Genomic DNA, 23,272 nt, shown 5'->3' with positions numbered 1-23,272 from the left:
CCAGAATCAGATATTGTATATTCAAACGTAATTCTTACTTGAATAGCATTTGTGGTGATTGCCCAATTTCAATAAATACAAAGAAATCCTCTTTTAATAATAGATATGTAGGTTTTACAAATATTATGTGTATATATAAAAGAAGAAAACCTGCTTGATTAACTATGGACAATTTTGTAGGCAGTCCAAGTGGTTCTTTAACCAAGTATTCTCAAAATCTGAAGCCTACTTGGCATATTCTAACTGGGAAGGAATTTATTATTTATTTATTTCTAATTCAAATCTATATGGCTGCCCAATGGGCGGGTGATTCCAGGTGGCTAATATTAAAAATCCACTCCTTTCCCCAAGGTATGCTCCTAATTTCTTTCCCTTAGAAATCATACAGACAGGAATAAAAGCAGGACAGTTTCATGGCTGCCCTAATCCTATGGAACAGATCCCCCCCCCGATTAAAATGTCTCCCTCCCTAATATCTTTCAGGAAGGAGATTAAGACCATGCACAATGTATTTTGGTGCCTAGGGGATTGGTTATGAAGGCTATTATACTGTACATATTGTTGGGTTAAAGCTTTTATGATTCATTATTTGATCTGCCAGGCATACAAATGTTCTTAAATAAGTAAGTGGGGCTGGATAATATCTAGCTTTTCTGAGTAGAAGATCTTTACAGTATTTTTGCAACAGTACAGTAGCAACTGAAAACTAGAATACATTAAAGAATACAGAACTTGTCACACTCCAGATGTTGAACACACACAATGTTCCAGAGCTCTTGCTAGCATGAGTGATGATGAGGGGAATGGTAGAAGCTGTATTTTAGTAACATCTGGAGAACTACCTGTCCTGTATCTCTGGATTTAAGATCAGTATTTGTAATAAATTCATAAGAGAGGGAATAGGTCGCCTCCCTGTAGATTAATAAAATAAAATTGGGAGTTAGTTCATTTTAATTAAAATATTTGTTTTAATAAGTTTATTTTAGCAACTTAAATGCCACATCAGTCATCAGAGTAATTCTCAGTAGATTATATATTGGGGCTAAAATAACGGCATAAAATAATAAGCATAGCGACCAAGTAGCCCTAACAAGTACAGTGCAGTACTGGAGAAAAGTTTTCACAATCAAATGCTAAAGTATGCTATCTGAGAGCAGATCAGACCACAGTGCCTCATGAGTAGGTTTTTGCAGCCTTGCAAAGCCTTGCCAACATTCATTACCAAATGACGTAACATCATTGGTTCTAGTAGGGAGTGAGGTTTGCTCTCATTTTATATACTAAGAGATGGTGGGTCTCTTAGGTCTTGCAAGATGGCAATGCTTTACAGCTTAGAACATGCCACCTGTATTATATGAAATCTTTCTGTTGGCAGGGGAGAATTAGAGGAAATATGCTCCTGAAGTTAACTAGGTCCTAAAGATGTTGAAGGTAACAATCAACCCTTTGAATTGCACTTGGACATTACTGTAACTTGTGCAGCTTGTAGAGTAAAGATTTTACATAGGTGAAATAGGAAATGCCTATAACTGCTCATAGAATTGTGTTCTGGACCAGTTGTAGCAAACTATCTGGGTAATTTTTGTTATACTGGATTTACAAAGAGGCTTGTTAAAGCTTTGAAGAAACTTATCAGAAGAGACAGAAAAGAAATCAAGTTCTACAAGATTATTTGAATTGACTAAAGATTAAGACTATTTTAAAAAAGGAAGAAATATAAGGTTATCAAGGTTAAAATATCAAGGTTAAAATAAGATATGTTATGTTGTTAATAGACTTTCAGCTGACACCAGGACTTAAAAGATTATGCTTTATGCATTTGTTTATGCAGGTAGTCCTTGACTTACAACCACAATTGACACTGGAACTTTCATCACTGAGCAATGTGGTTGCTAAATGAGTTGTGCCTGCTTTTTTTTTTTTTGCTGCAGTCGTTAAACAAAACACTGCATTCATTAAGCAAATCCAATTTCCTCCATTGATTTTGCTTGTCAGAAGGCACCCTGGAAAGATCACAACTGGCAAATATGTGACCCTGAAATGCTGCAATCATCATAAATACCCGTATTTTTCAGAGTATAAGATGCACCGGAGTATAAGACGCACCAAGATTTTGAAGAGGCAAATTTTTAAAAAAGGTTTTTGCATTCTGCAAACCTCCCCAAAACCGGCCCATTTTTTGTGAAAACAGGCCCGTTTCCCCCCCCCCAAAAAGGGCATGAATAGCCCTTAGGAGGTTTGTAGAGTGTTCGGGGGGGGGCAAAAATGAGCAAAAAGCGGCCCATTTTTTAAAAAACGGGCCCTTTTTTGTCATAAAATGGGCATGAGGAAGCTTATAGAGTGCTCCTGGGGGCTGAGAGCGGGAGCAAAAAATGGCCCATTTTTTTGCTCATTTCTGCCCTCCCCAGCCCCCAGGAGCTCTCTGAACGCCTCCTACAAACTATGCAAGGCCATTTTGGTGAAGGGGCGGGGTTTTCGGAGGCAAAGAAATGCTGTATTCAGTGTATAAGATGCACCCAAATTTTCAGCCTCTTTTTTGAGGGAAAAATGTACGTCTTATACTCTGAAAAATACGGTATATGCGGATTGCCAGGCTCCCAAATTTTGATCGTGTCACTGCAGGGCTGCTGTAACAGTCATATGTGCAAGGACCAGTCTTAACTCTCTTTTTTCAGATCCATGTTAACTTAGACGAATGGAACATAAATGAAGGACTACCAGTAGAAAAGACTTGGGGTGTGGGATGAAGAGATCATTGGTTGCAAACTAAAAGGGGGTGAAGAAATTATTTATCCTTGTGGTGGTGAACATTGGGAGTCATTTTTTAATATATTTTTACCTTATTTATTCTTTTTTCTTTCTGTTTTCTACTCTCTTATTTTTGTCTGTACCTTTCATTTTTTCTATTCTTTTAGTTTATATTAGATTTTTCTAAAATCTTTAATAAAATTATATTTCTAAAAGTTTGCATGTATATATACACAGGGCACTAAGTTATACATCCATTTTGGTATGCACTTTATACTGTTAACCAATAATTTATGCTTTTGTATATAATTATTCCTTTTTTTTCTGTGTAACCTCATGATAAATGCTACTTCCTTATGAATGTTATTTTCTTAACACTAGTGACTGATGACATTGGATTCTGCTACTCTCTATTTATTTTATGTTCCTAAAACTCTGCAGCATTTTTGTGTATGTGTTTAGAAGATAGGGTCACTACATGGATTCAGTAATATTTATAAGCGTGATATGAGAATGAGATCTTGAGACCTCATAATTACTTGCTCAGAACAGTTTATTTTTAATTATCTGTTAGAGCAGGTGTTAAGGTACTTGATTATAATCTTATGTGCACAATTGGCACACCTATTTGTTATTTCAGATGACATTATTGGAATATGCATGTTCTTTGGTGGATACAGGACATTCTTAAGTTTTGTCTATAAAATTGTATTTTTATTTTCTGTGTACATGTGAATTTTCTGGAAAGCGCATGGAGAGATCTGGAGTTGTGATCCTGAGTCTTTAAAACAAAATTTCATTCAAAAAACAAATAACTCTTTTGAGAATTAGTTGGAATTTTATTTTACAGTCTCAGCTAACTATATGCTAACAAATAGTAAGAATGCAAATCGGGAAGTTTCTTATAGTACACTAAACACAGAATATAACTCTCTATATACACTGTTCAATGTGTAATATAATGAAAATATGCAATTGATTACCTTCTATCAGATTCTCAACACAATGTTAACTGTCATCATCTCTCTAAGACTTCAGTAAGCAAATTTAGTATGATTATCAGGGTATCTGTATATTTTGCAAATTATTTTTCTTTTTTATCTTTCATTTCCTATGATATATTTTACTCAGACAGAACAGAACCAAATTCTCATGGGGCTTTGGTTTTGATTGGGTAAGAGTAATGGCCAAGGAATACTGGCACTTAGGCCTGCTCCTTATCCAATTTAGCATGCAGGATTGCAAGGCTGCACCACTCTGGTTGACATCAGGCTAGTGTGAGTGAGCACGGAAAGGTAACTTCCCATTTTTTCTCTTGGCTTGGTAAGACGTTATGTAGAGCAGCATTATGGTAAATATGCAATGTACATATTTTCTCATACATGAGAAAATACATGTCTTGGACTGCATGAGGTATTGGCATTGTGTTACAAAGTAGTGGCAGTGTCTGATTTGCTAGCATAGTGGCATGCAACATTTTTATTGTTAAGGAACTTAAGAACTCTGTTCACCACTGGACAGATTCTGTTTTCTAGATATGTGAAGTATAATAAATGATCAAATATTCCCTTATTAAGAAGAACATTTGCAAGGTAAATTAGCATAGTTAGTTTGTCATCTTTGCAATTTTGAAAATTATCTTCATAATTTCTCTAAAGGGTAAAATATGCTTTGTAATTACTAAGTTCTACCTAGGACAAACTAGGTAAACCTAATGCAAATGAATAATGTAATACAAAAACAAAAATAGAAATAATTTAACCCAATAGGGGAACATTTTTATTTTTCAGAATAGTGCATAATAACAGGTCATCCTTAAAGTGCTGGAATTACTGTTCTTGAGCAAAGCAGCCACATGAAGATTGTCTCATTTAATGAGCATCTTACTCAGTGATTAAGATTCTCAACCCAATTGTAGTTGTAAGTCAAGGATTGCTTGTACTGCTAATGTAAAAATCACTACTGAAAATGTGCCAAGAAAACTGCCGGGACTTGTCTAGGCAGTCACGAGAAGTCAAGTTTCATTTGAAGACATACCCTCTTTTTAAAAAACCCATATAAAAACACCCAGTTACTGGCAGCATCTAACTATCATCACTTCTCAAGTCCCTGGGAAGATAATTTAGGGAGTGTGGTGTTAGCTTCTCCTAAACAACACCTTATTTTCTCCTACAATAGCACCAGGAACATCCTGGAAGAATGCAATGGGGAACCATTTTCATGTCCATTAAGTCATTAGGAGTAACATTCAACTTAAAGGAGACTTTACCTTAACATGAAAATGGATATTGAGCGTAGAAATCAGGCACCTTCTAGCTTTCTTAAGTTAGTGAACAACCTGGAGTAATTTGGCCTTCAGAAACCAGTGCATGAAACAAAATTCAATCAGTTATTTATACAATTCTTTTATAAGTTACAGGATACTTAAATTCAGTAGGGTTAGCAAGATCTTGCTCCTTTCATCAGAATGAAGAAAATCTATTGTGCCATCATGCAACTATTTTTATCCTTTTGGGCATGTATTTTTTTTAAAGGTAGAATTTGGATTGCAACACTGCTTTTGTCAGTTTGATACATCTTGCCTGCTCGCTCCTGTGGAGGTTGCCATTTACGTTTTCAATGTTTTTCTAGCATAGATTTACCATAAGTGTTATAGGTACTTTGAATAAATGCTTATCAAATTTCAAATTTCAAATTTTATTTGATTAGCCGCAACCCTCTCCCGAAGGACTCGGGGCGGCGTACAGTCAAAAAGATAAAATACACATAGGACACACATACATACGAAAAAACAAGGACAATTACATTTGTGCATGGAGGAGAGTAGACCTGCAAGTGAAAGACAATAAACACAGCTAAAAACACAGTTAAAACACAGTTTAAAATCCCCTAAATAAAATTGCTGAATTAAAAACCCCTCAGGAGCGTAACGAAGTTATGGTTGGGCCAGGCCAGATATTTGAAAAAGGTGGGTCTTGAGCTTAACACGGAAGGAGCGGAGGTCTGTAGTGGTCCTAATATCCGGGGGGAGGTCATTCCACAGGGCTGGGCCCGCCACAGAGAAGGCTCTGCTCCTAGGCGCCGCCCCATGACATTGTCTAGTGGACGGCACCTGGAGAAGTCCCTCTCTGTGCGAGCGAATAGGTCGTAGGGATGTATGGGGCAGAATACGGTCCCGGAGGTAACTAGGTCCTGAGCCATGGAGCGCTTTAAAGATCGTAATCAAAACCTTGAAACGCACTCGATAGACCACAGGAAGCCAGTGCAGCTCGCGCAGGTGTGGTGTCACGTGGGAGTACCTGGTGCTCCCCATAATCACCCGCACGGCCGCATTCTGGACCAACTGTAGTCTCCGAGTGCATTTCAAGGGAAGCCCCATGTAGAGAGCGTTACAGTAGTCCAGGCGAGACGTCACCAGCGCATGGGTGACTGTGCGTAGAGCGTCCCGGTCCAATAGGGGGCGCAATTGGCGCACCAGGCGAACCTGATGGAACGCCCCCCTGGCCACAGCTGTCACATGTTCATCCATGGACAGCTTGGCATCCAGGAGGACGCCCAAATTGCGCGCCCGCTCCACGGGGGCAAGTTGAATGCCCCCAATGGCCAGAGATGGAATTATCTGGTTGAACCGGGGAGCCGGGACCCACAGCCACTCCGTCTTGGAAGGGTTGAGCCTGAGTCGGTTGTCATCCATCCAGACCCGTACGGCTTCCACACACCGGGACATCACTTCGACGGCCTCGTTGGGGTGGTTCGGGGTGGAAATGTACAGCTGAGTATCATCAGCGTACAGGTGGTATCCCACCCCAAAACCACGGATGATCTCACCCAGCGGCTTCATGTATGTGTTGAACAGGAGTGGCGAGAGGACTTTTATAACTTTATAACTTTCTATCATAAAAATAAACACATGGATATTTTTTCAAGTCTTTTAGGAAATAAAACCTTAAATGTGATCACAAATAGTATTACTGGAAATGTGAAATAATTACATGCACACAAACTAGTTGTACTTTTAGATGCAACAACAATTGCAAAATATACTCCATACCTGGCCATGATGATAATGATTATTTCATTTCTGGGGATATAGATACTTTCTGTCAGAATCTTGTGACAACAGAATGAATTGCTAAAGTCACATTTCTAAATAAATAATATGTGTTTATCTTTTGATTAGGTTCAAACCATTTTTTCCATTTCAAGTTGTGCCACCTGAAGAATATAGAGACCGGAACCTCAGTATACAAGGTTTCTCATTAACGGAAGGAAGACTGAAAGTATCTTTAATGGAATGCTCAAGGTATGTTCTTGGCACTTCTTGTAATATTGATTTTGTTTGTGTCTTAAAGTCAAGTGACTGGGTAAACAGGATTAAGAAAGAGTTAAGGTTAGAGTCACGATTCTTCAAGTTAAGGATTTGAATCCCGGTTTATTTTACTGACAGAAAGTTTTCATTAGCAAATAGGACAGAGCTCCTGTGATAACTATACTTTAGATAAGAGAGAACACTTAAGATTTAGATGGATTTGAGCAGTAAGCAAAAATGAACAGAATAAAATTCCAAAAGGAATAATGTAAAGTTCAGCATCTGGGTAGGAAAAATATATAGCACAAATACTGAGTGGTGAGACCTAGTTTGGCAGTACCGCAGTGTGTGTGAAAATAAATTGGGTGTCTTTGTCAGCAACTTGTTAAACACAAGCTAGCAGTATGTTGCAGCTCAAAAAAGACATATGCTCCTTTGAGTATATTAACTTCAGAGCACAGAGCTAATTGAAGAAATCAGAATTGCTCCATACGTCCAGTTCTGGGCACCAGTTCAAAAAGCATAGTGAGAAAACAGAGCAAGTTCAAGAAGAGCCACCAAGGTAGTGAAAGTTTTGGAAACCTATCTATGAGAAATGTTAAAGGATCTGCATATAAAATTCAAGTGAGTGGAGCTATGATAACAGTATCAAATATCTGAACGGTTGTCATAGAAAAGGGTAATCTGTGGCCCAGAAGGCAAAACAAAACCAGAAAGTTAAAAGTACAAGGAAGTTCACTATAATCATCATGACTAATTTCCTGGTAGTACAAACTGTCAACCTGTGAAACAGGCTGCCACATGATGTAGTGAGTTTGAAGACTTGAAACAGCTGAATGGTTATCTTTCAGGAATTCTGAAGTGGATCAACTATGGAACTGAGACATTCAGTTCCATAGCATGTCCTGTGTTTTAGCTAAGGACTAATGCTGATGTGTATGGATCTCTTGGAAAAATGATAAAATATTAATATAGCAATAAATAAATATAACAAAACTAAAATAAGACATTTGTAATCTCTCCTTTGAGCTGGATAGATTCCCAGAGTGGCCTGCAAAGCAATAAGTCAAAGCTGAAAATCACAAAGGAGAGGAAGGAAAAGAAAACAAGAATGTTTGGGAAATAATATGCAATTTACTACTGATATTAGAATGACCAGCAGGAATGCAAAAACAATTAAGTAATAACTATAAAGTAATCAGAAGCTGCTGCTCTTATCAAAACAAATTGGCACGGGAAATAGCTAAGAGAAGAAAATTTCACATTTCTGGCCTCTTTAGTAGCTGAAGTAATGGTATAGTCTTGCTTCCTGTTTTTCCCTCTGGTATAACTTGGTGGAATCACTGCTGAGTCATCATTAGTGCGAAGGTAACAGTTGATAATGGTAGTAAACAGTCCTGTTTATGTAGGATAGGGTGATAGGCAAGACAGAGACTTTTCTCTCTGTCAAAAAGATATCTCTTGGGTTAATTTATCAGATGCAAGTTAAAAAGCTCAGGAAACTAAAGAAAAACCTTATGTATTTTGGGTAGTGATAGCTAAGTGAATGATTTGCAAGCTCTAGTAATGAAAGTCAAGGAGCAAAATGGAAAAAAAAGGGAATTATTAGACTAAACATAAAGAAAACCAAATTAATGAAAGCAGGTCCAACAACCAACTTTAGAACTGTCAGTGAAGATATTGAAATAGTGGGTAACTTCTGCATTTTAGGATCAACTGTAAGCATTAAAATGTATCTAATATTTAAGAAATGTGATGCAGATTAACACTTGGTAAAGTAGCAAGGACGTGGAAGAGATACTCAGAGGCAGTGATGTCTCCACACCTATAAAGATCAAAAGTATGCAGGCAGTAAGTGAAAGGGGGACTTTGGAGAGGCAGGATAAAGTTTTGACATTTTTGAACGTCGTTGTTCAAAATCCTGAGAATGTTTTGGATAGCCAAGATAACAAACTAAGGGACTGTCCAGCAAATCAACTCAGAGTTCTTACCCGAGGCATCAATAACCAAGTTCAAATTATTCTACTTTGAATATGAAGGTCTAATATGAAGACCTAGGTCTCTGGAGAAGTATACTTCCCCTGGAAAAGCGAAAGGAAAGAGCAGAAGAGGACAACCTCTCAGGTGATGGATGGTCAATTTACACTAGTCATAGGTGTTCCATTAGAACAGGGGTGTCCAAACTTGGGAACTTTAAGACTTGTGGACTTCAACTCCCAGAATTCCCCAGCCAGCATGGCTGGCTGGGGAATTCTGGGAGTTGAAGTCCACAAGTCTTAAAGTTCCCAAGTTTGGACACCCCTGCATTAGAAGAAATGTAGAACCAGATTAGAGACAAATCATCAGGGAAAAAAATCTATCTTTGTAGCCACTGAGTCAATACTGACTTGATAGCATGTAAGTAATCAAACCTATTGGTTAATACAGAAAAACTAGGCAACATAACCATGTTTTAAAATTTATTTCTTATATATAATTCAGAACAAGTGTAACAAAGGAGACAAATAAGACTTCCTTGATCTTTAATCTAACCTGTTTTTCTTATTTTATTTGGCAGTTAAACTATAAAATAATAGTTGAGTAGAACTACAAATATTCCTATAAAATGCAGAATCTCCACACACGAGCTATACTGAATATATATTTAAAATATTGGTTAAAAGGCTACTCCAATTAGATGGCAGCTACATTTCATAATGGACATATTTTCAGAAGTACTTAAAAGTTATGGTGACAGATCCCTGTTTGTCCTGTCAGAAAAGAAGAATATTTTCCCTTTAGAATGATTTCACTAATATATATTTAATTAAAATTAATTTTCACTCACAGTTTTTATCACTACTTACTTTGCAATAATGCCCAGTTTACACTGGTTACCTACTTCAGTGCATATATTACCTACTGTATATGAAAAATGTTGAAATTGTGTCTTTGCTTTCATTTGCTACCTGTTTCCACTAGAGGGTGCTAATTCTTATTTTAAACTTCTGATATCCTGAAATAGTGTACTATAAATAAATTGCTAAAGAAAATATAGCAGCTGTAAGCAATTAATGGTAATGTAATAATTATATGTTTGAATTTCAGATTATTTATTTTTGGTTCCTATGAGAGAGAAATAAATATTCACTGCACAATTGAATTGAGTGACAAATTTTGGGAAGACAAAGAAAGGACTTTCATCAAGACGGTAAGCCATAGTTTCCACAATTTCAGTTTCATACAGCTGTGATATTTGATATATTGTATGTAATACAATATACTATATAATATGTAACATGCTATATTTGATACATAATCTTACAGTATGAACTTTAAATGTTTCCAGTGTAAATTTGGCTCATTATCTCTTGGACCAGTCACTTCCTAGAAAGCAGATTCCTTATATTCTTTCCGTATATTTAGGTACATGTTGCTTTATGTACCTATTCCCCTTGGGATCAGTCAACTATTCTCTCTCAACTCAGCCTACCTCACAGAAGTAGGAGGAGAGAACATTAGGTATGCTGCCTTGACCTAAAAAAAATAAAAGTGGGGTATAAATTAAATTACACTACTTGAACAATGGGCAGTATCCCAGGATGGGGGTGAGAAAGCAGTGGTTTTCCATTCTGTTTAATGGCTGTTCCAAACAATAGCATAGCGTAGCATAGCATAGCAGGGTTGGAAGGCACTTTGGAAGTCTTCTAGTCCAATCCCCTGCTCAGGCATGAAACCCTATACTGTTTCAGACAAATGGTTGTCCAATCTCTTCTTAAAAACATCCAGTGTTGGAGAATTCAAACTTCTGGAGGTAACTTGTTCCACTGGTTAATTGTTCTAACTGTCAGGAAATTTCTCCTTAGTTGTAGGTTGCTTCTCTAGAGTTTTTTTTCTTAGGGTGGGTTTTTTTTTTTTTGTATATAAGTTTTATAACTCTTAAAACTTATTTTTGTCTTTACTGTATCCCAATCTTTAAAAATAAGGTTTTTTTCTTAGTTGCTGCCACTGATGGCATATGACTGGTAACACTCACTCTAAGAGTAGGAGGGGTGGTACCTAAATCTAAGAAATAAATAAAGGTATGACACACTTTCTTTTTGAGAACCATAACTTAAGGTGTAGCATTTTCTTATTCTCAGCCCATGTAATAATTGCATACTTTTGAACAGTAGGTGGCAGTATTGCTATTTTTTATGCATTAGTGAATGAAAGTGATAGGGAAGGTAAGATCATTATCCCTTTACTTGAATTAAGATTTTAAACTTATTTATTTATTTAGGGAATTTATATTGCTGCCTATTCACACATGGCAACTCAAGGTGGCTTACAGAATATAAAACCCCTTATAAAAGCAAGGAAACTAATAAAAGAAGTAATACAATAAATTAATATATTAAAATCACCCCACCCCGGCGACAGAACCTCACACAAGACATTTAATGGGCTCATCCCACTATACTAAGATATTCTTAGAATATCTTCCACAATATCACTGCACTTGACAGAAAACACCAATTGGATCCCCTATTTTATCCTGTTACTTAGCTGAGATCTCTGTTTGTACAAGCAAAAGTAATTTGCATTGGATACCTATTGTATGACATACAAGATTTTTAGCAGAGGAAGTCTTAATGTTGCCATCACTTTCACTAGGACAAGGAATATTGAATTGGTCATCAGTTGTAATCCAAATGTTGATTCTTTTCTCCTTTTTTGATTACATGAGTAATGAACTTTCAGGTGATTCCCACTTAATCTCAGAAAGATCTATTTGGAGCAAGGCTGTTGAACTATTCTAAGAGCAAGAAAGGTTTTTTTTCTTCATAACCTTTTTGATATGCTCTCCATATGCTGTTAATATTTGATACTTTTGCAGATAAGCCTTCAGAAGGAATAAAAGGGGAATGGTGATTTTCTTATGCTAAAGAGCATTCAGATATATTTCCTACATGGTCCAAACTAAACTAGAATTCCTTTTTTCAGAAATGTTTATTTGATTATTCTAAAGTGAGCAACTTCATCATGTTAAAAATAATACAAACATCAAATACAGCTTTTAGAATGTTAAACCTTGCCCAAAGCATTTATTTCTCTTTCCAAGGTGACTGGTCTGATAATCACATTTCTTCAATTAGAAAATTGTGCAATGAATCATGTAGAGATCATAATGACTGCCACCTGGAATCTATTTTAAAACACCATTTTATACTGCTGCCAAAGCTTGTATTACTTTTTTCATCCTTGTAAGATGGCATCTTAGTGTCCAACAATACAACTTCCAAAAAGTGTTCAGTGGAAATAATTTGTTGCACATTGATGGTCAATGCAGGATTTAAAAATAATTCAGCTGATATTATACAGTAGGATTGAAAGTGTTGAGACTGCAAAAGGTTCAAATTTTGGAAAAGATCAATTTTGTTTTTCATACTTTCAGGCTTCACTGGGCATTTATTCTTGCTTTAATAACTTAATAGTTATTATTAAACCGATTGAAATTATAGTAGGAAGTACTTCATTCCTACTATATTCATTATAGTATTCATTAAACCGGACACCAGGACATATTACATTGAAGAATAAATTGTTTGACACCAGAGGAGGCAAAGATCAGCTTAAAGAATGGAAGAGTTACAGTCTTCTTTTGTAGACTTTACGGACAATAGAATGCATGTGATTGGCTAGAGCAGTCAAGCATTTCATTGGATATAAATACATCATGTGCCTGATGAAGTCACTGAGATCATTAGGGTATGAGGTAATGGGGCAGGACTAAGACAATGGAATTTTGAAAGAATAACGAAGCAATTGTTCCATGAATGGAGTTTGTTTCTAAGGCATACTTCCTTTTGCTTTGCCAGCGTTCTGCTCTCTCCTCAGTAGTTTTTCCCAGGTTATCAGCATTCCTTTTACTTCTGGAAATATTACATTATAGCATAATACTTTTAGTTAAAAATTCTGGGTAAACTGAGCCTTTCATAATATTACTTTGGATCAACTCAATCTTGAGATTTTTGTTTGAAAACATTTTGTAAAGTTAAAAATGAATTCTGTTTATTTCCAGAATGATTGTTAGAAGTTTTATTTAATCCAAGCATTTCTGATTACTTCTATTTTTCCATATTCCCTTGCTGTTTCTGAAATTCTACCGTGACTGGATGTTATAGAGCACAGGTGTCAAACTCGATTGTGTCACATGATGTATCGCGACATTTTTTGCCTTCGCTGAGTCGGGGTGGGCATGGCCAGCATGAGATGCATCCACCCCACAGGCCACCAGTTTGACAGGCCTGTTATAGAGGAACAAACCGTAGTTTCTGTGCAAGTAATTTTTTTTTAAAAAAATTGAAGGGTATTAATACTGTTTTTTATTTTACTTCTGGATTAATGAGTTTGAATATCCTATCTTGATAAAGGAATGGAAGGTTGCTTTAAATAACATGAAATTAATTTCTTGTGGTCTGAAAATAAGATTAAACAAAAACATGTTCCGTGTACTTTGGGTACCTTTGTGGATGTTTAATAATATCCGGCTTCTCTGCCTCTCCTCTCACCCCAGCCTGCCAGCAGGAGGTGAGTGGGTGGGCTTTATTGCATTCCAAGCATTTCCCACCCAGACAGCAGGCTGCATTTGCAATGGTGGAGGTGTTTGGGGAAGGCAGCAGGGGAATGGGGGCATGGCAGAGGAGCTGCTTTCAAGCCACTGGAAAAGATATCCAATCCAACTTTTGTGTGTGTGTGTGTGTGTGTGTTTGTTTAAGAGTGAGTGAGAGAGGGAAGGGGGTAGGAGAGATAGTCCAATCCAACTCTGTTTGTGTGTGTGTGTGTGAGTGTGTGTGTGTGTGTGTGTTTGAGAGAGGGGGAGAAAGGGAGAGAGGGAGGAAGGAGGGGAAGGGAGAAGAAAAAGAAAATGAAAAAAGGAAGCTTTTTTCGCAAAGGAGAAAAACAAATGCTGTCGCTTTAAATCGGAACTGAGCATGCCTGGCTGTGGAATTCTGGGAGTTGAAGTCCACAAGTCTAAAAATATTTGAAACCCACCACTGGGTCAGTGCCTCACCAGCCATAAACCTCACCGCACGTCACTGTTAATAAGTGTACTTGAATATGGTCCTCTTGGCTATTTCTCTAATGTGTAGAATCTGACAAGAACTGGAATTTTGGACTCATTTATCATTACATTCAGTGCTTCTCAACCTTAGCAACTTTAAGACATGTAAACTTCAACTCTCAAAAAAGCTGGCTAGGGAATTCTAGAAGTTGAAGTCCACACATCTTAAAATTGTTAAGGTTGAGAAACATTGTATTCTGGTAAGGGAGATTTTTTTTAAAAAACCACAGAGACATTTTATGAGATAGGAGTTATATAATATAGAACTCCCCACTAAATTAGCGATTGATTGTTAATGTGTACAATTGTTTGAATTAATTTGGTATGGTTTTTTTTCTGTTTATAATAAATTTTTCTTCTCTTTTCTTCTCCCCTTATGCTTATTTTAAGACTACATTATATTGTTACCATTGTTATAATTTAAAATATGTTTATTAGCTTGTTTTTTTAATGAAAATTAAGGGGGGAAATTCCAAGAAAGAAAAAGATAGATGATAGTAATTCTGGAAGTTAGGTTAGAATTTCGTCTTCAAAAATATCTTGTATAAAGATGCTTCTTTCAGCAGAACAGTTTTTATGTTTCAGCTAGAAAGTCCTCTCCAGAGTCAAGGAATCATCCTCCACCTTTAGACAAATTCACAAGCTTGCCAAAACATTATCTCTACATTTTTTGTAATCCTTTCACAACATTCTTTTACAGCCTCTGCTATAAGTAAATGAATCCTTGAAATAATGGAGAAAAGCATAGTACAATGTCACTTCTGTATTGTAAAATTTTATTGCTTTTTTATAAATGTTTTGAGGAAAAAGGTAAATAGGTATAGAAAATTTTGACAGCTACATCATGCGGAAGATAGAAATCCCCCAAATCTCACCATTTTTACAAAAAAGAAAAAGAAAACATCAGAATTTGAATAAACATTGGCAGCTTTTTGTTTTTACATTCAGTCATCAATATATTCAATCACTTTTGTATCCCTTCCAGGAATTACATTATAACAACAATTGCAATAATGTTTCAACTCATTTTTGTGACCTGAGTCTTCTGATTGTTGCATCCTCCTCCCCGTCTGCCGGCAAAGCCGCGGCCCCTTCCTCCTTCATATCTTGTGTACTGTCCCCTGTTTCATCTAGGAGGGCACTGTGTTTCTTAGTAAAGGCCTTCGCCTCCACAACTGTGTTGATTCTAATTCTGCTGCCATCCCAGAAAATCAGCATTCCTTCTGGCAATAGCCATCTAAACCAGATTCCATTATTATATAATTTCTTTGCTAAAGAGGAATATTTCTTCCTCTTATCTCTTACTTTCTTTGGAATCTGTTTAAGAATGGTTATTTCTTTGTCTTTATATTTTAGTGGTCCCACCCTTTGAGCTCCTAAGACCTCATCTCTTGTAGACTTTCTAAGAAATTTAACATGTATTTCCCTTGGCACGTTGTGTGTTCTAGCATATGCTGAGTTAATTCTATAGATCAAATCAATATCCCACCATAGCTGTTGTTTATCTCTTTTAATATATTCTGCTAAGATTGTGGTCATGATCTCCTTGAGATCTTCATTCTCTGTTTCTGGCAAGTTTTGAAATCTAAGGAAAAAAGACATTCACTTAAATTCCACCTTTATCATATGATTTTCAAATTCTACATTCCCCTTCTGGATTGTCTTAACCTCTTCCCTTAGCCCAGTCGCGCCCTCCTCCAGCACACCTATTCTCTTTTTATTTTGTGTTGTTTGTTGTTGCGTTTCTCTGAGCTCATCAGTTAAATCTGCCAGTTGCTTTTTCAGTTCGTCCTGTCCCTTTATAATAGTTTGAAACATTTGCTCCACGGATAATTCCTTTGAGCTCTCTTCAGTCGCTTTAGGTTGTAAAAATGAAGCCAATGGTGTCTTTTGGGTGACCGGGCTGGACGTAGAAGATGTTGGGGCCAAAGACGGCTTGCCAGGCGGTAATTTTTTAGGACCCGTATCAAGTTCAGAGATAGCTATAAGTCTGCACAAAGAAATGGCGTCTGTGGAAAGACACAACCGGGAAAAGTCAAAAGGCAAGCAAATCCAGAGGAGAGTGTTGGTCTCTATACAGCTCCAAGCCAGGTGATATAAATCAAGTGTTCCAAATCCAAGGGAAATACGTGCAAGGAGAGGCTCCTGGAGATCTCTAGGGTGTGATATAATATACAATGTCACTTCTTACATCCCTTTAATCTAACAAAAATTAAAGACCCAGTTTGAGCATTTGATTGTAGTGAAAACTACTGATTACATAGTTCTGGTTCAATTTACTGAAAAAACCCAATGAATATACATCATATTTTTGCTTTGCTAAAAATGAACTATATATTTTGAACAATTTTTGGTTCTCAGATAACTGAAGAACTGGTGGATGAACAGGTACTGACAGGAGTTTTACCCGTCAGATTTGCTAATGGTTTAATCCAAAAAATGTTCGGTACAATAAAATGCTCCTAAATTATTCCAACAACCATTATTACTGAGTTGAATTTTATATCTCATGCTGATCAGACAGACATTCTTATGATACGCTTCATTTTAATCATGTATTTCCCTGTTTATTTGACCCTATATTATATTGACTTTCCCTGTTTATTTGACCCTAAATTGACTTTTAGCATATGATGTTGAAAAAAATTGAAGTACGGTATTTGAGAGAGAGCAAAAGTTAAAGTCTGCAGTTTGGGAACATCTGATGGATATCATATAGGGGGAGGGGGGGGGAGAACCCTGTCTTCACCATACTGGTGAAACCTCATCTATTGGTGACAAGTCTTTCAGCAATGCTAAACTTTAAGCTGTGTATCTGAAATATTCACAAATTGTTTAATTTACTGAAATCAATGAATTGTAGTCAAGGCAATATTAACAGCAAACCCGCAGTAGAAATACCTTTTGTCAAGATATCAATTGTTTAAAAATGTCTGGATCTGTTCAGTAATTTTGTGTAAAGATTTAAATATGTTTAGCGATAGAGAGAGTAACAATTTTTATCTTGTGTGTTCAAGCTCTTTGAGAAAAATACTAGCCCACTTTGGGTTGGCATTTTCATTTTTTATTTTATTAGTGAAGATAAATTAGACAGCTTAGTCACAGCAATGAACAGTGGTGACACTTTTAATCTTATCACATCACCTACAGTATATTGGTACATAATTGATTGTAGGATTACAATTGATTCAGGATTATTAAACCTATCCAATATATTGCTTCAAATGTCAGTTGTCAATATGGCATATCTGTTTCAAGAACATTTGTAATTTTCTGTACATGGTTCATATACAGTTACATGTTTGCTGTATAATTGAAGTCTGCTTTCTCCTCCCCCCCTCCCCATTCATGGCTATGTTTTGACTAGATCAGAAGCTATACACCAGGGGTGTCAAACTGAAAGCCCGTAGGCCGGATCCAGGAAACAGCGAAGGACCGGGCCCTCCTGAGCTCTGTTTTTGCTGACAGAGGGTTGCAGAAGGCCATTGCAGCCGAAAATGGAGCTTGGGAGCCACTGATAGAGCACTCGGGCCACCATAGGCACCCTTGACACAAGTGACATAAAGTTGTCCATGCTCATCCTAGTCCCCCCGAGGTCAAACACAACCCTGATGCAGCCCTCAATGAAATTAGTTTGACACCCCTGCTATACAGCATCCCATTTTTACAAGGATTCTGCATTTCTTTCCCTCTAATACTGTTGTTCAATGTATCAGTCTTGTAACTACTATTAATAACAAAGTCACTGGAAATGAGGGCAAAGCCTGTTTGCTTCCCTCTCCTGACAGAAAGTGAATGGGTGCTCCAGTGAATCCATAAGACCCTCAATTTTAAACATAAAATCAGAGGACTTCCCATTACCATTGTTTTAGGGAATTTAATCTACACTGATTGGCAACTATTTTCCACATTTCAGACTAGAGTATTTCCCAAATCATCTTCTTGATGATGTTCTCCATTCAGCCGTGTCCAACCCTTGGTGATTCTATAGGCCAGCTCTCTCCACATCTTCCAATCATACGCTACTTCTTTGAGTTTTTCTGTGCTTTGGCAGGTGCAGCTTTGATGGTGTCCAGCCATCATGTTCTTTGGTGGTCTGGTTTCCTTTTACTGCTAAGTCGTGGAAAACATCATTGCTTTCTCAAGTGATCTTTTATGTACAAAGCAAATGTGGTGGGAACTCAGCAGGAAGTATTGGAGATGCTCCCTACCTTTGATAGATATATTCCATTTCTATTTTGTATTTGTATTTTTACACAATAATTGGTTTAGAAGTAACAACATAAACTTAATAAACTAGGGTTGTTACATGGCAAATACATCTAGTATCTGCATGCTGTCATTTACCGTTATTTCATATTGGATTTGAAGACTTAAAGGATTGTACCCAAATATGCAAATCCCCAAATATGCAAATTGCACCCAGTCATTTTTAATAATTAAAGCTAGAGCCTGTACAGTTGTGATTAAGGTGTTAGATTAAGGTGCGGGACAAGTTCAGATTCCTTCTCCATTGTTTACTTTGGGCCAATCTGTATCTACGTAACAGATCTCACAAATTTATTTTGAAAATAAAATGAAGAAGAACCTTGTGAGAAGGCAGGCTGCCTAGAAAATGGCCAGCACATATGTAGCTGTTGTCCTGCCTCTTTAAACACTTTCTCCAGCCAATGCAGCAATGTTAACTATAAAAGTTGTGCTGAGAAACCGTATTGGTGTGCAGTACAGAGGGAAGGAAGTATAGGTGGAAATAAAATAGCCTGAAGCAGCTGGAAAGATGTACTTTTTTCCAGTAGTAGAACTCACAAGGAGAAGTAGGTGGAGGAATAGGGGAAGAGTGGAGAAGGGGTAAACAGTGAGTAGTTACGTGTATGTTGCCTAGGGACCTCTGTTGTTGGGAGAACTGTCTCATGTTTTGAACCCCACTGATTTGGGTATCATTAAAAACAAACTGACAAAACTCTACATGGACTAAATACTAACACCCCAGGCTTAACAATTGCTGATAAGAAAGACAAAGAAGTCTGGATAGTGAACATGGCAGAACCTGGAGACAGCAGAAGAGAAAGAACAGGAGAAGATAACAAAATACAAAGGTCTGCAAATATAAATAGAATGCCTGTGGCAAAAGCAAGCAAAGATAGTACCTATTGTAATAGGTGCCTTGGGTGCAGTCCCAAAACAACTGTAGTATTTCTTGGACACCATTAGCATTGACAAATTCACCATCAGTCTGTTGCAAAAGGCATTTTTGCTCAGAATAGCCTTCATCCTGCAACGATATCTGTAACATCATCAAACATCCAGATCTGCCTATAACAGGTCCTTGGAAAGGACTCGATAGGTGGGCAAAAACTCCAAATCCAGTTTGAATATCTGACTGACTGTGACAAACCATAATAATGATACTAAACTCGGAACTGCCTGTATACTTAGACGTTATCTTAACAGCTCTTCGGTCCCTGATTAGGATTTGAACTGTTAAGTTTTTACCAGTGCCAGACTAAATTGTATAATTCTAATAGTAATAATAGTAATAATAATATACCAGGCGAATTGAGGAGAAATAGCTAGAAAAAAATATTGTGATTTGCAAATTGAAGTTGAGTGATTATGGAGGAAGAAATCAATGGTTGTACCAATAGTAATAGATGCCCTTAGAGCAATACGCAAAGGGCTGCCTAGAGATATGGAAACTTTGAACTTATTAGACCTAAATATCCTGACTTGGGGGGGGTGGGGTGGGAGATCACCCTAATCAGAATTGCCTATATACTCAGATGCTACCTTAACAGGTCTTAGGTCCTTACTTAGGACTTGAACTGTTTTACCAGTCCCAGACTCTGAATCAAAATGAAGATTAACCATAACAACAACAACAACAACAACAACAACAACAATAATAATATATAAAATACTGAACATTTTTATAGGAAAAAATATCAGGGTTTGAACTACACAGTTAAAATCACTTGTAGTTTGCTGCTTCATGCCTAATGAGAAGAAAATGTGTAGTTTCCTGGGTTGTTCCTGGAGTTTAACCACTAATTTATAAAAATTCTGATAAAATGTCATTTTTTCAAAAGACATTATTTTCATTCTTAAAAGACCTTAAATCTTCACTTGTGATACTAATGTTAAGTTTATCCATGTCTTATAAACAAACACATGATATCTTATTTAAGAACTCCTGTCTCATTTGAAGTAATGGTGAATTAATAATGTGTGAGCCTTCGTTAAATGCCTCATATGGTTAGCAATTTACTGTACTTACTAAAATCTGCCATTTCACTTGTTAATCCTGTCAAACGAGAACTGAGATTAAGAGGGAGAAATTGCCTTTTTGAAAATGTCACTTTTTACAAAAGAAATATTGTAAGAGTCAATATTTAGAAATATTCTGGGGGATAGTTTTGAGACTTGGAGGTTATGTAACTTTATATAATCCTTTATATAAATTCAGTCTGTATTAAATGTTTAACTTGGTTTGTCATCTTGACTCCAATGATTGTAGTAGTTGTGTTCTGTTATATGTATATTTTCTGCCACAACAACAGTATATACTAGACCAGGGGTCAGCAGCCTGCGTGTCTGGAGCCACATGTGGCTCTTTCATCCCTCTGTTGCGGCTCCCTGCTGCCAGTTGGCTCCACAATTGATAGGGCTTTTGGTTAGCACAGGTAGAGGAAAAGATGCTGTGCTAGGAGGAGACTCTATGGTGTAAGAACCAGACTTCCGGTCAGCTTCAGAATTGAACAGGGGGCTTCCAGTTAGGACCTTTGTGGCTCTTTGAGTGTTTAAGATTACCGACCCCTGTACTAGACAATCCATGCCCCATTGGGTCATCTTTTCAGAGATATTTCTTTACCTAACCGAGAAATAGAATGACCATTGGTAGGGAAAAAAGCACTGGGACCAGGAGGAATTTCTAACTTCCTGCTGGATTCCCCATTAAGTTTCCTTGTGGGAACTGACAGGAAGCATCAACAATCTCTGCCTTTCCTCCCTCCCTTCGTTAATATGCATTGTTCTCCTACTTAACATCTACATGAAACCTCTGGGTGATGTCATCTGCGAGTATGAGGTCAGTGCCATAAGTACGCTGATGATACCCAGTTATATCTTTTGACATCAAGCCAGGCAAGTGAGGATGTCAAGGTTCTGTCCCAGTGCTTGGAGGCTTTGTGGGACTAATTGGGGAGAAACCAACTCTACGTCCATCCTGCTAAGACTTAATAACTGTGGCAGTTAAGACCATCCAGATCCAGGAATTATCTTTATATTTCTGGATGAGTTACTTCTACAATCAGAAGAATGTGCAACTTGGGGATTCTCTTGGACTTGCAGCTCTTGCTTAAAGAATAGGTGACAGCTATGGCCAAGAAGACCTTTACAGAGTTTTTTCCTGGAGCACCAGTCTTTCCTGCTTCAGTTGACACTCACTCTAAACAGTTGCTTGTTCTCTTGTCACGTTGTGACTCGATTATTGCAATGTGCTTTACACGAGGTTGTCCTTGAAGATCACTTGGAAGCTTCCACAGTTCCAGAATGCAGCAACATGAGCAGTAAGGGGCATGCTTCTGAATGCCCATATGACTCCTCTACTTCGTGAGTTGCATTGATTGACAGTCTGCTTCTGGGTGTGTTTCAAGGTACTGGTTATTACCCATAAACTCCTATCTAGCATAGAGCGCAACGTTTCGATGGAGCCCCTGTCTTCCACTGTTTTTGCCTGTCCAGGATGATCTAATTGAATAAATGCATTTTCCTTCCCCTTGATTAAGCAAAATTACATTTCAAGATCCAGGAAGTATGGCTTCTCTGTAGCAGTGCTTGGCCTCTGGAATGAGGCCCCTTTGAGATCCATACAGCTTCCTTTTCATGATGATCTGGAAGGCCTTGAAAACATTAGTGTAGGAAGGTTTTATGCTTATTTGTTTTTGCTGGAAGTCATGTGAGCACTGGGCTATAAACTTTTCCTATAAATACTTTGTGTAGGATTTTTTAAAATCTAGACAACTTTATTTGTCTAAAGGGTGAATGTATAACATTGGATAATTTGTTAGAGGAAAGTTTTGTAAGGGTAAGAATATCATCTGATCTCCAGATAACTCTTACTTTAAAAGTTGTATGCATGTCTCGGATCTAAGCAGAATAAAAGTTGATTAACTATGAAGCTAGTTGTTCAATTAGACAATAATTAAATTAGGCTTGATCTATAGTCGTAATGTAATTGATGGTTCATTTTGCACGATACAATTGACAGCCGTAAAAGTCAGAAGCTGTAACGCTTTTGGGGGTAGAGATTTTATTTATGAATTTTTATTTAGTTAGTTAGTTTGTCACTCATGCACAAGATAACAGGAAAAAATAAACATAAATTAGAACACAGGAAATGGGTACAAATAAATGGGAACAGTAGGACAGAGATGTTACGCATGCTGGTGCACTAATGCACACCCCTACTGACCTCTTAGGAATGGGGTGAGGTCAACAGTAGACAGTTTTAAAGTTATGGAGGTTTGAAGATGTAAGAACAGTCAGGTTAGTGCATTCCAGGCATTGACCATTCTGTTGCTGAAATCATATTTTCTGCAATCGAGTTTGGAGCGGTTTACCTTGAGTTTGTATCTATTGTGTGTTTGTGTATTAACCCTTTCATTCACATATACAAAATAATTATTACATAAAATGAATTGTCCTCTAAAATGATAGGGCATTTCAAAAAGTAATTGATTCCCATCTGTGTAATGCTACTTATTCTCTCTTATACATGTCACTCTCATCAGTATAAATACAAAAGTCAAATTCTTCCTGTTGTATATTCTTGTATATTGTAAGCCTCCCAGAGTGACTTGGGACATTGAGATGGGTGGCATATAAATTTAATAAACAAGCAAGCAAATATTTCTGCAAGATAAGAAAAGGGAAAGATATGGGGTGTAAAGAGAAAAAATAAAGACGAGAAAGAGAAAAGGTGGAATAAAACATGCAAATGAAAGGAAATGCTGTAGCTGGGAAACAAAAGTGTAGCCCTGCAAAGGTTAAGATATGGAAGGTAAATTTACCAGGTAAACAGCCTCTCCCAGCAATAGCTCTTCTTCAGGTTTTCAACATCCCTGCTCTAC

The 23,272-nt window shown here is 37.1% G+C and overlaps 1 protein-coding gene across 3 annotated transcripts in view; it reads left to right on the top strand.

The window, feature by feature from the left end:
• PDZD8 (PDZ domain containing 8) overlaps positions 1-23,272 on the top strand; it is a 45,654-nt gene that overhangs the window by 5,077 nt on the left and 17,305 nt on the right. For all 3 annotated transcript variants that reach the window (XM_081954368.1, XM_081954369.1, XM_081954367.1), the window contains 2 exons: positions 6,929-7,051; positions 10,145-10,247. In XM_081954368.1, the coding sequence (XP_081810494.1) occupies positions 6,929-7,051; positions 10,145-10,247 (226 nt within the window). The remainder of the gene's footprint in view (positions 1-6,928; positions 7,052-10,144; positions 10,248-23,272) is intronic.

This window comes from Natrix helvetica, assembly GCF_964273705.1.
Source record: "Natrix helvetica genome assembly, chromosome: 5".
NCBI classification, from domain to species: domain Eukaryota; kingdom Metazoa; phylum Chordata; class Lepidosauria; order Squamata; family Natricidae; genus Natrix; species Natrix helvetica.
The sequence above is the reverse complement of the archived record's forward strand: the minus strand, read 5'-3'. Positions and strand labels throughout refer to the sequence as shown.